The 13,495-nt window shown below is 45.3% G+C and overlaps 1 protein-coding gene and 1 long non-coding RNA gene across 2 annotated transcripts in view; one reads left to right on the top strand and one right to left on the bottom strand.

Annotated features, from left to right (window-relative positions):
• The window catches only part of LOC143832082 (uncharacterized), a 21,817-nt gene extending 15,892 nt beyond the window's left edge, over window positions 1-5,925 (top strand). Inside the window, exons 2-3 of the long non-coding RNA XR_013229085.1 lie at window positions 4,594-4,760; window positions 5,792-5,925. This is a non-coding gene — a long non-coding RNA (uncharacterized LOC143832082). The remainder of the gene's footprint in view (window positions 1-4,593; window positions 4,761-5,791) is intronic.
• Window positions 1-13,495, bottom strand: part of CTSF (cathepsin F) — a 23,301-nt gene extending 9,806 nt beyond the window's left edge. The window contains exons 1-5 of the mRNA XM_077325857.1: window positions 13,217-13,495; window positions 6,871-6,990; window positions 4,618-4,693; window positions 758-867; window positions 12-87 (exon numbers count right to left, since the gene is read on the bottom strand). Of these exons, the coding sequence (XP_077181972.1) occupies window positions 12-87; window positions 758-867; window positions 4,618-4,693; window positions 6,871-6,990; window positions 13,217-13,405 (571 nt within the window). The 5' untranslated portion in view covers window positions 13,406-13,495. The remainder of the gene's footprint in view (window positions 1-11; window positions 88-757; window positions 868-4,617; window positions 4,694-6,870; window positions 6,991-13,216) is intronic.

Raw genomic sequence — 13,495 nt, 5'->3', positions numbered from 1 at the left:
TTGGCATTCACCTCTTTGGTTCTTGTAGCTCTTCTTGTAGGTGGCCAGGAAGTCCTTGAAGAGGGAAACCAGCTGGATGGAAGCATTCTAAGGAAAGTTAAGAATGCAGAACTGAGAAGCTGCCAGGCGGTAAGCCAATGACACAATTGTACGGAAATGTCAAACAATCCAGGAGCTCCTACACAAAGCTGCCTTACTTTCCTATTTGCAATCTTCTACAGGTTCAGGGGGAATCAAGGCTCTGTGCGTATGAACACAAGTGCCCCCATCTTTGCTAAGGAAGAGGCTGATCCCCAACCTAAATCATACTGAGAAAAGATGAGAGATGCCCAAGAAAGGCATGAGAACAAATGGATTCATTTTGTTAAATGACCATCAATGGGAAAGAGATACAACAGTTAATCTTGATAAGAAGAAAAAGCATCTGATTATCATCAAGAAACGGCTGTTTGCAGAGGTTGCAAAAAGAGCATTTTTGACTTGCAGGCAAAATAAGGAAAATCATGATGTGATAAAAAAGCGATTAGCTGGCAATCTCGGTGCAAGCCCAAAGCAGCAACCCACACTGAGAGACTGTCACAATGTGAAAAGAGCCCCACAACATCAGACCACTGGTCCATCTAGTCCAGTATCCCACTTCCACTCCAACCAGTCAGATGCTTATGTGAGCAAGGAAGACAAAGACAAGCAGGAAGGATGCAGATCAACCAGCAGGGGTTCTGGGGCCTTAACTTGAGAAGGGAAGACCACCACCCACCTGCAGAAACCTCTTCTCCAGGAATGGGTCCTCAGCTTCCAGTGCAGGTGCCTTGGGATAGAACACCTCCCAGTGTTCTAGTTTCACCACCTGGACTACTTCAGAAGGCTCTGTAGGGAAAGCAAGAGTGACATTTTCAAAACAAGTGACTGCTTCAGTAACAAAACCCAAGAAGCCATGGGTCAATCCTTTCTACTCCAATGGCATTCCCCACCAATATACCTCCTTACCCAGGCCTCTTTAAATCTCATATGCAGAAGGTTCCTCTGTCTGACAACTTGCATATAGTTATTCCTCCCAAGTCCCAGTGGCCCAAGATGAATTCATGCAACATTCAAAGCACTGGGGGCTAGCTTCGTGTAGTTATTAGGAGCAGTGGCTTCTAATCTGGCGAGCCGGGCTTGATTCCTCACTCCCCCACATGCAGCCACCTGGGTGACTTCGGGCTCACCACAGCACTGATAAAGCTGTTCTGACCAAGCAGTGATATCAGGGCTCCCTCAGCCTCACCTCCCTCACAGGGTGTCTGTTGTGGGAAGAGGAAAGGGAAGGCGACTGTAAGCCGCTTTGAGCCTCCTTCAGGTAGAGAAAAGCGGCATATAAGAACCATCTCTTCTTCTGCTTTTTCTATGGCATCTGTCTCTATGGTCAAACCCACCCTAGCTTCTTTACCCTACAAGACTCTTCCTAGCTGCATCCCTCAAGTGGGGAGAGGCAGCAAAGTCCCAGATTCTTTTTTAAGTTGAAGGTTTTATTTCAGTTCTCAGCACTTCAGTATACATATCCAAAAGACAGATTAAATACAATTGCAAAATACATTTTAATTTGACAGACTTTAACTGAATCTGATTAGTCACTTTTAACCACTGGGACCGCAATTCATCAAAACCCTAATTTCTGTGAACCTCTCTCTTTGTCTAGCCACTTGCTGATCCCAGGCCTCTTATTTGACTTCCAATATTGTGCAAATGTTATATGTACAGGTGCAATCATATTCAGTGTTGTAGGCTGCAATTGCTTTGTAATTTCTGGAACTTTATTTAAAACAGGGGTCCTCGGCCTTTTTGAGTCTGTGGGCAGCTTCGGAGTTCTGACACACCATGTTGGCACAACCAGAAAAGGGCCACTACAAAACAGCTGCCACACGAGGCAAAGCCAGTCATGTAGCAAAGATTTTTGCTGCTATCAAAGTAACACTTTTAAAAATCAGCACAGCCAATCAGAAGCTCTTTTGGGCAAAAGCCCTACTTGGCTCTGGCCACTTTCTAAAAACACGTAGCAGGTAACCTAAAAGGTGTCAATAGGCACCACCATGCCCCCCCCCCCCCGATTTAATAACATATTTTTGCAAGTATTTTCTACCCTTCATTGCAAACCAGCACTCAACAAAACAGCTACTTTTTTCCAATACTGGATTGGTTTTGGGTAGCATCGCACATGGATAAAATCAGCTAACTCTGTATTGCAAAACCAACATAAACCACATTGAGAACTGTAAGTTTTATCAAATTAATTTTGGGGTTAAATACAACCAATGTATCATTTTCCATGGGGTCTCCATGTAATCCAAGCGTACAGTAAATACTGATCCTGGTGAAAATTCAGACTTACAAACTTCTGTTGTAACGTCATACCCCAAATGCTGCATTTTATCTATACAAACTTTGGCATCACTGTTGATTGTTGTTTTACCACCTGCTCCCCAAGTTCAGAAAATAAATACTTTGGATGAGGTTTTTTTTTTTAACTTACTGTTTTGACTTCGGATTAGATGTGTTAAAAAGCCCTTCCCCGTGGAAAGAATAAAACTATGAAATGGGATCATTCCTTTCCCTATTAAAATCTTCATATGAAACCGTAGTGCCAGAGACTATTAAAATGCAATAGCAATCTAATTTATGGTTTGGTCCTGATATTAACCTCAATATTTGGAGCAAGTCCCAGTCGCTAGCTGCAGATGCCAATGGTGAAGTTGCTGGAGACAGCTTCTTCCCAGATATTCAAAGGAAAATCTTGCAGTTTATCTAACCACATTCAAATGGGTTTCTGAAAATACTTTTGTCATTATGAGACTCCAGTCTACAAACTTGCAGCATTATTTGCATGAGAGGACAACAAAAGGAATCATTAGAACATAAGAAGAGTATTGCTGGATCAGATCAGTAGTCTTTTTAGTCCAGCATCCTTACTTACACAGGGAGTAGAGCCCTTCAGTCAGGGAATAGAGGGCCTGGGGCCCAAGGCCTTCCCCCAATGCTGCCTCCTGGCACAGGCATTCAGAGGTTTACTGCCTCTGTATGTGGAGGTGCCCTTTAGCCATGATGGCTAGGTAATATTTATTATTTAAATTATTTAGTTTTATAGGCTGCCCCTCCCGGCAAGCCAGCTCGGGATAGTTAACATCATGACAAAGATTACATAGAGTTAAAAACTAACAAAATTACAGCATTAATTAAAACAAAACCAATTAAAACAGTTATTTAAGACTCTGCTGCCACTGTGGTATCTGAGCAATTACCAATAATTATTCTTCATTTCCAGGGGAGGTTCATGCTGACAGACCTCCATTAATCTAATCCAGGCCTTAATCCAGGCCCTGGGGCTTCTTGACAGCCCAGGAAGGGTCTCCCGAATGAGTGGGAGTTAATTTCTTTTGGTATTTTAGTTAAAATAAACATTTATCAAATGATATAACTATATATGGTCATGTTGACCCACCCACCCCTCCCAAAATGGTCAACGATGAGTCTGGAGGGGGTGGGAAGGGGAGGGACCCTGGGTAGGCTTGTAAACAGCTATGCTTCCCAACCATATTCTGCACAATAGTGCCACTTCTGGGGTTTCTCAAAGTCTAAAGAATGTTTCAGGGGGTTCTCAATGATAAAAAAGTTGAGAAAGGTGATCAAATCCCCTTTTAAAGCCTTCTATGCCTGGGCCCATCACTATATCCTCTGGCAGAAAATTACTTGTTGGATAAAGAAGTATTTTTTTCTGTCTTGAAACTGTTTTAGTATTTTGGGAGAGGGAGAAAAAGTTCCACTCTGTACCCTATGCATAATATTCTCTCTCTCTCACCCTCCCTCTCACACACGCACACACAGACAAAAAAAAAGCATTAGTCTTCTCTTTTCTAAACTGAAAAGTCCCAGACTCATCAGACTCTCCTAACAGGAAAAGTGCTCCAACCCCTTTATCAGCTTGGTTGCTCTCGTCTGTACTTCTCCCAGCTCTGCAACATCCTTTGGGAGAGACAATAATCAGAACTGTACACTGTATTCCAAGTGAGGCCGCACCATAGATCTATACAGAGGTATCAAAATGGCTGCTTTATTCGCAACCTCTTTTCTAATAATCCTATCCAGAGTTTGCCTTTTTCCCACTGCTATGGTATGTTGAGTTGACACGCCTACAGAGCGATGTACTACCACCCCAAGGTCTCCTTCCCTCTTGGACCAAGTTCAAATCCATTAGCAGAAACTTGGAGCTGGGATTTTTTTAAAGTTTTGTTCTGACCTTCTCATAACCATTCTAGAGGTAGCTTGTTTGTATGGAGACAGGTACAGTGCATAAGGAGCAATTTCTACCCCACTGCACGTCTTTAGTTCCCCGCTCCCACACTGAACATGAGAATCCCCCAAAGTCCGCAGGGGCAGAATTTCAGGATGCTACACAGGATGCAGAGTTAAGGAGGAGGTGAGAAACCTCTGGCCTGCAAGCTTTGCTCTGCCCCTTGTACTTTGAATCCAACATTATTTGGAACCAGGAAGCTTCTGTTTAACCCCACAACATGCAAGTAGGTTTTGACTTTTGCATTCTTTATTATATTTATATTCCAGACAAGCTACCCAGACCTGACGTACCAGCAGCATGGCACTCCTGTTTCACCAGTTTCTTCTTGTTCGCCCAGGGTTGACTCCAGACCTCAAAGTGACATGCCTCAAGGGAGAGAGAACAAAGAAGAGTCATGAGTGCTTGGAAAGAGCAAAAACCAGGCAGAGATGAGGTGCGTAGTAGAGAGAAGCGAGGCTGGAAATCAGAAATCTATTCTAAAAGAACAAAGGAGGCCTCTATTGGGATGGAGGGGAGTGGTCATGCAAAGTTAGGAGCTCATGAAAAAAGAGGAGTCTGACAAGGGTAGGGTCTTTGCCTTCCAGCACTCCTAAAGGACTCCTCCCTCTCAGCTGTACAGAGCTGTCGGCTGACCACAAGCAGCTGAACTGTCCCTGTTTGAGGGGAAGTTCATGCAAAGCAATTTGGTGGACATCAGTCACAAGATAACACACGAGGAAATTGACTAGGACTGTGGATACCAGTGAGTGAGTGGATACTAAATGGAAACTATGATCTTGCAAACGTAAAATGTCAGTCTTAAAGAAGTAGAAATTAAGATTAAAGGCAAAGTTTATCTGCTTGAATAGCTGCACACTTCCCACATCTTCTTTGGGAAGAAACAATGGGATCAGGTAGCATAGTTATATTGGGGAGAAGGATCTGATAGTTACAATAAAATCAGAGTCCAGTAGGACCTTTAAGAACAACAAAGATTTATTCAGGGCGTGAGCTTTCGAGTGCAAGCACTTGAAAGCTCACATCCTGAATAAATCTTTGTTGGTCTTAAAGGACCTACTGGACTCTGATTTTATTGTGCTACTTCAGACCAACACGGCTATACACTGGAATCTATCCTGATAGTTACAGTTTATCTGGGAGCCTGGGAAAGTGGCAGACATGCTGCACTGCCTCTGCTTCTTAACGTGGAGACCCTACTTTGGGATCTGCAGCACTGACAGAACTGAGGGAGGAGCTCACAGCCTGCTCCAGATGCCCCAAAGGATGAGCGTTCTGCTGCCCATCAGCAGGACGACCCTATCTACTCTTCTCAGGGGTGACGGATCCCAACATGCTCAAAACAGTCTCTGCTTGGACTGCAATAAAACAAATGCATGGAAACTGGAAGTATCAGCAAGCAGAATCTGTTGTGCTCCAAAAAGTGTTTAAATGGATTTCTCTCCTCTCCCATGACCTGGACTCCAGAGTTCACAGCAGGAGCAAGTCTCATCTCAGGGCTTGCTGGTGCTTTAGAAGGAAAAGCAGCCTGAAGACTGATGTTCACATCATCTGGCTTCCACGCAGCCACTTTGTGCACTCAAGGCGTATCAGAAAGGAAGCAGACACCACAGAGAGCATATTTAGGAAATTTCATCAGCATGTCCCAAATTTTCAAATTCTTAAGTAAAAGAATTATGGTAGTTGCTTTTTTAATCCTTCCCCTCTTCAGAGCTCAGGGTAGCAAACATCACTCAATCCACACCCACAACAACTCTGTGAAGTAGCAAAGCTGAAGGAAATGGACTGGTCCAAGGTCACACGATAAGCTAAGTAGGGATTTTCACATGGGCCTCCCAAGCCCTTGTACCCATACTGTCATCACTTTGCTACACCAATCCTCTAATTTGCACCTTGAAATGGCCACATCCGGTTCTTAATTCAACCAACAACCGGTACTTAATCACAAGAAGTGATTAAAATGTAGAATTCACTGCCAAAAGAGCTTTGAAAAGTGAATAGATAGATTCATTGAGGAGAGGTCTATCAGTGGCCACTAGCCATGGTGACTAAAGGGAACCTCCACATTCAAAGGCACTAAAACTCTGAATCCCAGAGCCAGGAGGCAAGATCAGGGAAAGGTCTCGGACTCTCTGCCCTGTTGTTAGCCCTCCAGAGGAACTAGTTGGCAGCTGTGTGAGACCAGATGCTGGACTAGTTGGAACCTGACTGGTCTGATCCAGCTGGGCTTATGTCTTTATGAGGGGAAGGCCTTAGCCTCTCTGTCTTGGTTGGCCACTGCATTACACAGGATGCTGGACTAGATGGACCACTGGTCTGATCCATCAGGGCGCTTCTTATGTTCTCGCCTAACGATATGAACCAGATGTTTTCCAAATTACTTTGGTTGAACTAGTAAATTCCCACTGATCAGTATAACTACCTGGAACCTAGGCAACAATCAGGAGACTCCAAATGCCCACCATGTCAGAGGCTTTAACCCTTTGCAATACCCTACAAATGGAAATCAAGAGAGTCAAAAGCCTGAGCAGAGTCTTGGTCCTTACAATTTGTTCAGGCTCTCCTGGAGTGATGCAGCCGGAATCCTCTTCGGCCTCAGCCTGAGTCCCAGTGCACAGCTTCTTCAGCAGGGTCACATCCAGGAAGTATTTGATGCCGTTCACGACCTAGAAAGGAGAAAGAGCTCTCAGACGGACGCTTGGGAAGTTACCGAGTGGTGTTGCCTGCAGGAAGCCTGACTGGTCTGGCTGCAGCTGGAAGAAGCTAGGAGTGTCCTTGGGCTGCTTTGACAGCGGCAGGTGCTGAGGCCAAAAAGAAATGGGATTGAGCAGGATGTGAGGATGCTTTAGTTGGAGTGTTTGTGCCCTGAATTTCCAGTTAAGGCTCATAGCTGAGGGCTCTCACCCTAAAAAGAAAGCAAATTTCAAGAACTCAACCCACTTAGCATACCGCTGATGCAACAAGATATCTGCTAGTGGCAAGATATTTGCTATAACTGTATGTTATAGATTAAATTATTATAATCTTCCATGTAAAATGTCATAAGGTTCCAAGTAAACCGCCCAGAGCTGGGCGGTATAAAAATCCAAATAAATAAAAGAAGGGGATCACCTTGTTTTTAGCATTTGTCACGCTTGAAAATTTAAAGTCATTACAAGCCTGCCCAATTTCCTTGATGAATTCCAAAGGCTCACATCTGTATGGAGGGAAGCAAGAGTCCAATAACAAAATTTGTGGCAGTTTATGACCTTTCATGAGTCACTGCTCACCTCTTCAGATATGGCTAGAATGTGAGTCCGTCTGTCCTTATATCTTGGAGAGTGCAGCAGTGACTCTAATCTTCCGTTGAAGTTTTTAATGTCAGACCTCTGACCATTTTTTGGTGTTGTTGTAGGGACTGGCCTGTTTGACCGATGTCGACGGTGGAAGGGCATTGCTGGCACGTGATGCCATAAGTCTCTAATGTGGTTTATGCCATCATGTGACATTAGAAACCACAACATTCAAAACAACATAGTCTTTCTCCTACAAAAAAAACACTGCTGCTCTGCAAAACTTTCTTTTTTGCAGAGCAGAATATGGCTCTGGCATGCATGACTGAGACCTGGGTGCAGATGGGTGTGAAAGAACTTCCCCCACCCAGTTATTTGGTCCTCCTCAAATTACAGTCAAAATGCTGAGGGAGGGGGAGTTGCAACACTGACTCAGTTTTTCTCCCCCTTCAGTGGCTCAATAATCCCAGCCACTAAATGTGCGGGGACCTGGTGTGGGACACAGAGGAGAGTTTGGCCATGAGGCTGGTGTACCAACTGCCGAATACGCCAACAGATGACCTGCCAAACTTCCTGGAGTGGGCCGAGTGGGCCTTGCAGTTCCCAAGGATGATTGATCTGGGCAACTTCAATGTCCATACTCAGAAAACCAGCTCCCAGAAGGGTTCAGAACAAGAGTCAGCCATGGCATCACTGGGACCCTCCCAATTTGCTACTGGTCCCACATATCAAGCAGGCCACACTCTGGATTTGATCTTTGGGCTGGGGATACATATTGGTCCAGTAAAGTCTAAAAGAGTGTCATAGTTAGAACGCTTTGCCCTGAAGGCCTAGGTCAATGTTCCACTCCCTTCCTGTATAGTCAGAGAGCAGATTTATGCTCACCTAAGGGATCCAATGCTCTGCGAGATCACACGCTGCTGCCCTCCCCCGTCCCCCCAGTGATTCAGCAGATGAACTAGAGCAGTGATTCTCAACCTGGGGGTCAAGACCTTTGGGGTTCGAATGACCCTTTCACAGGGGTTGCGGCAGGGTGAGCAGCTTGGCTGGGGGGGGGGCACTGCCACTGTTGTCACTCCTCCTGCAGGTGCCCGCGCTCGGCTGCCAGCCGCTCCAGCAGTGCCTCCAGTGCAGCGCAGTCTCCCGCCAGGCGCTCCAGGTGGTGGCGCAGCTCAGAGGGACAAGAGGCAGAACTGAACTGAGAAACCTCGGGGAAAAAACAATTTATATACAACATGAACCATGGATCTTCATGCCATTGGTCAGTTTCAGTTTAGTTTCTGTGAAAGAACACCTGCATAATTTTATGGTAGGGGGTCAACACAACAGGAGGAACTGTGTTAAAGGGTCACGGAATCAGGAAGGTTGAGAACCACTGAGCTAAAGGAAGATCTGGCATGGTCTTTCCATAGCCATCAATGAGATTGTTCCCTGAGGTCCTATCGGCTCCCATTCCAAGCCAGCTCTGGAGCTGTGCAAACAGAATGAGGAACTGGGATGGCTAGAGCGAGTTTGGTGAAAAACTCATGACAAAGCTGCAAGAACATCTTATAAGATGCTTATGACAGTGAAGGCCACAAAAAGGGAATATTTTGTGACCTCTATTGCTAGCTCATGCCGAGCACAATTATTTAAAATAATTTGGTCTCTGATGTCCTTAGTTACAGGACAGTCCCAAATTGTATGATTGGGCATCAGCTGTAAGGCTTTTGCAAGGTTTTTCATGAGACAATTATGTTCTACCATGACTTATTCACCAAATTTGATGCAGTAATGGAACTGGAGGCCCCTTGGCCATCTCAAGGTCCCATTTAGGACTGCTTCAGTCTGCTCTCCTTGGCTGATATAGACAGGACTCTAGCAGCTCTTTGGTCTACCACATGCCCCTGATGGCTAGTGGAAGCTGGCAGTGAGGAGATTTGGGTTCCTCTCTGGGAGATTATTGATTTATCCCTAACTTCAGGGACTTTCCCAAAGAGATTGAAGGAGACCATTGTCAGGCCACTTTTTTGGGGGGTGGAAAACACTGGATCCTTCTGACCCAGCCAACCACTGCTCAGTCTTGCATTTGCTATTTCTGGGTAAGGTGGTTGAATGTGTGGTCACAGAACAGCTACAGAGCTTCCTGGATGAAACACTGGCTCTTGACCCATTCCATTCCAGTTTCTGACCTGGACATGGTGAGGGAGACAGCTCTGGTCACCCTCATAGAAGATCTCCATAAGCAGTTGAATCTAGGTGGGTCAGCATTCCTGTTGTTGTTAGATATATGGCAGCAACATTCAACACAGCTGATCATGGACCAGCCCTAGCTGACATGAGGGTCCAAGATGGAGCCCTTAAATTGCTCCAATCTTTCTTCCAAGGTTGGGAACTTTCCAGTGGCACACCCTAATATGTGGAGCTATTCTCTCCCCAATGCTTTTTAACATCTATGCATGTCCCCTCAAAGAGCTTTGGACTAGCTATAGTTAAATACAGCTAAGACAGAAGTCCTCTGACTGAGTTGATATGCCCCAGATGAGGTGCTACATCTCCTGACGGTGTTCAATTAAAAACTTCAGCAACCCTCAAGAGTCTGGGTGTGACTCTGGATGCTTCATTATCTATGGAGGCCCAGGTCACAAACATTCCCTGCCAGGCTTTTTACCATCTTTGCCAGGTGTGACAGTTGTTACCCGATTGACATCTGACCTTGCCACCATGATCCACACAACTTGTTCTATGCAGGGCTAATCTTGAAACTGCTCCGGAAGCTTCAACTGGTCCAAACCCCAGCTACAAGGGTCCTCTCTGAGACCCAATGGGCAGCTCACATACAACCTTTGCTCTCCCAGATGCACTGACTCCAGATTGTGGAACAGATCTAATTGAAGGTTCTGGTTATCACCTTTAAAGTCCTAAATGGTCTGGGACCATTGTATCTTTGAGAACACCTTTCCATCTATGTCCCCCATAGGCCATTAAGGTCCAGTGAGCAAAATTTGCTTGGGGTCCCCAGCCCCAAGGAGATCAAACTGGTCTCAGTTCAGGGCTTTTTCAGTCCAGGTTGTGGCCTTGTGGAATGCTCTGCCGAGTGAGATCAGAGCCCCACAAGAGCATCAACAGTTTTGCAGGGCTTGCAAGACAGAGCTGTTCTGCCAGGCCTTTGGTTGAGCCCAGAAGCAACATCAGAAACTGCTGAATTCTCTGTCCAACTCCACCAGGCTGAAACCTTACTGAGAATTTTTCTTCATATGATGGAAAAAGCATTAGGAGCAATTTTTATAACAAATATTTAATATTTAATTTGGTGTTTTAATACTTAATTTAGTTTATTTTATATTCATGAGATTTATATGTATTTTATATTACTGAAATCTGCTCTAAGTTTTCAAAGATAGGGCAAAATATAAATGAATAAATAAATAAAACCCAAAAAGGACAACCGGGGGGGATATTTTAACTTTCCAAATAGTCAGTTATTGACCTAAGAATAACAGTTCTCTTGTAAAGGAATTTCAAAAGGAGATGAGAGACTGCTGAATTGCAAGTGATGATGAAGTTCAAGACAACACATCCCCCCGGACTGAATCAAGACCCAGGTTTTCCGTCTAGTTCCCAATGCTGATTTCTCTAGACTTACTACACCTCTGCATAAGACACCTAATCTAATTGTACCTACTATTGCCATCCAGCATCTAAATCACTTCACTCTCCAAGATACAAGGACAGATGGACTCACATTCAAGCTGTATCTGAAGTAGTGAGCAGTGACTCAGAAAAGCTCATACCCTGCCACAAATGTTGTTAGTTTTTAAGATGCTCCTGGACTCTTTTCTTTTCTGCTGCAAAACAGCTATGCATCTTGATCTATTTCCACAGGCGGGGGGGAGGTGTGTGTGTCTCTAGGAAGGCCAGAGAAATTACCCGGTGACATAGAAGCTTGGCAAAAACTCCTACAGGGTTGAATCTTTCAGATTTAGAGCTTGGTAAAATGAAAAAGAACAGTGCACAACATTTCAAGTTCTTAGTTTGGAAAACTAGATCCTGTTGATAATATAACTTGTGTTAAAGAACAGGAAAAGTGCCAATTTGTGCCCTGACTGTCTTGCTGTCTGGCAGCTCTAGGGGATGATTCTAGTTTGTCTTTGAGTCACTGACCTAGTTTTCTCATACAAATAGTTAGGGTTGAATTTATACTACCCACCATCATGCAGACACACACCATGGGGGTTCTTGTTGGAAACCTATCTAGTTGCTATCCAGCTGCTGATAAGTCAATAGGAGACAGGAAGCCTCTTGAAAGGGTGGATTTTCCACACAGCTTTTAAAGTACTCTCTTTTGCAGGAATCTACCTACAGCTGCTGCAGATTAAGCCAATTATACACGTAACACTGCACAAAAACAAAATGGGTATTAAAAAAGCACAAAACAGAGTGTGTGGAGGACAAACAAAGTCCATCTAGGTCAGGGGAAAAGAGTGCTGCAGAAAAGAGCACGGAGAGTCATACCTGCTCACAAAACCACAACCATCTTCATTTGCTGTACAGCAAGTTAACCCATTTTTCCTTTCCCGCAAAACTTTTCCTGCCCACCGTTTTCCTATACCCTCCCACACAAATAACCTCAGCCTTCCCCTTTCCAGGCAAAGTTACAACAGTTTGGTGACTTGCACTGCACAAACATTTCGTCCATTAGAGAACACTGTTTCTAGACTGATTTTAATATGGTCATCTCAGCCTTCCCTTTTCCAGGCAAAGTTGCAACTGTTCGGTGACTTGCACTGCACAAACACTTTGTCCATTAGGTAATACTGTTTCTAGACTGATTTTAATATGGTTTAATGCATCTGTTATCTGCATGCCATCCACCTTGGGTCCTGAGGAATCAGAAGATCATAATATAAACATTATATAGATATGGCATGATGCCTTTTCACTTTAGCCTTGGTCTCCCACTCTCCTCCAGGGTCCCAGTTCAACTAAGCATGCCAGCCTCCCAATAGGACCTAGAGATTCTCCCTCAGAATTACTGCTCATCCCCAGAGATGAGCTACCCTGAGAAAATAGGGTTCTTTGGATGGAGTCTGGGTCATTGCACCCCACTGCGTTCCCAGCCCTTTCCTGTCTCCATCCCCAAACCTCCAGAAGTCTCCCAGCCTGGAGCTGGCAACCCCAATTCCTCCACCACCAATAAATCATAATTTCTATATAACCACCTTATCTTCACCCCTCCCTCCGGGAGAAGGGGGGGGCAGGCTTAATACCTGTTCAAGCCAATCCCCTGCGGGCCCCCCATACACCATACCCCGTGCATTAATGACGCTCTATTGCTTATTGGGCAAGTTTTCAATTCCTTCTTGTGTGAGCTTTTTTGCTTATTGCGTAAAAACACAATTAACAGAAAATTAATACAGAAAGAGAGGCGGGAAATAAACCTAATAATAATAATAATAATAATAATAATAATAATAATAATAATAATAATAATAATAAAAGGACCCTTCTCCCCCTCAGAAGCAGCTCCAATGCTGCGCAACGGCCGCAACGGCCACAACCGCCATTCTCTCCCCCCCAACGGTCCCTCGCAGGACGCCCCCTCTGCGTGACGTCATGCCCCCCCCCCCCGCGCTCTCACCTGCGACTGGGCTCCTCGCAGCGTCCAGGCGCACCGCGCCGGAGAGACTTGGGCCAAGGCGAAGCGCGCCGCCTCCCGCGCCGCATCGTCGCCCACGTCCGCCAAAGCCGCCGCCTCGCCCGGCCCGGAGGAGGCGAGGCAGCGGAGCGCGAGCGAGCAGAGGAAGAAGAGGAGCGGAGCCGGCGCCATCGTCTCTCCGGCTGAGCAGGAGATTTCTGTTTTGACGTTCGGCCGGCTGAGGGGAAAGCGGCGGGGCGCCACCGGCGGTGGGAGGGGCCT

The sequence above is a fragment of the Paroedura picta genome, chromosome 1 (assembly GCF_049243985.1).
Source record: "Paroedura picta isolate Pp20150507F chromosome 1, Ppicta_v3.0, whole genome shotgun sequence".
In the NCBI taxonomy this organism is placed as follows: domain Eukaryota; kingdom Metazoa; phylum Chordata; class Lepidosauria; order Squamata; family Gekkonidae; genus Paroedura; species Paroedura picta.
This window is presented reverse-complemented; position numbering and strand designations above follow the sequence as displayed.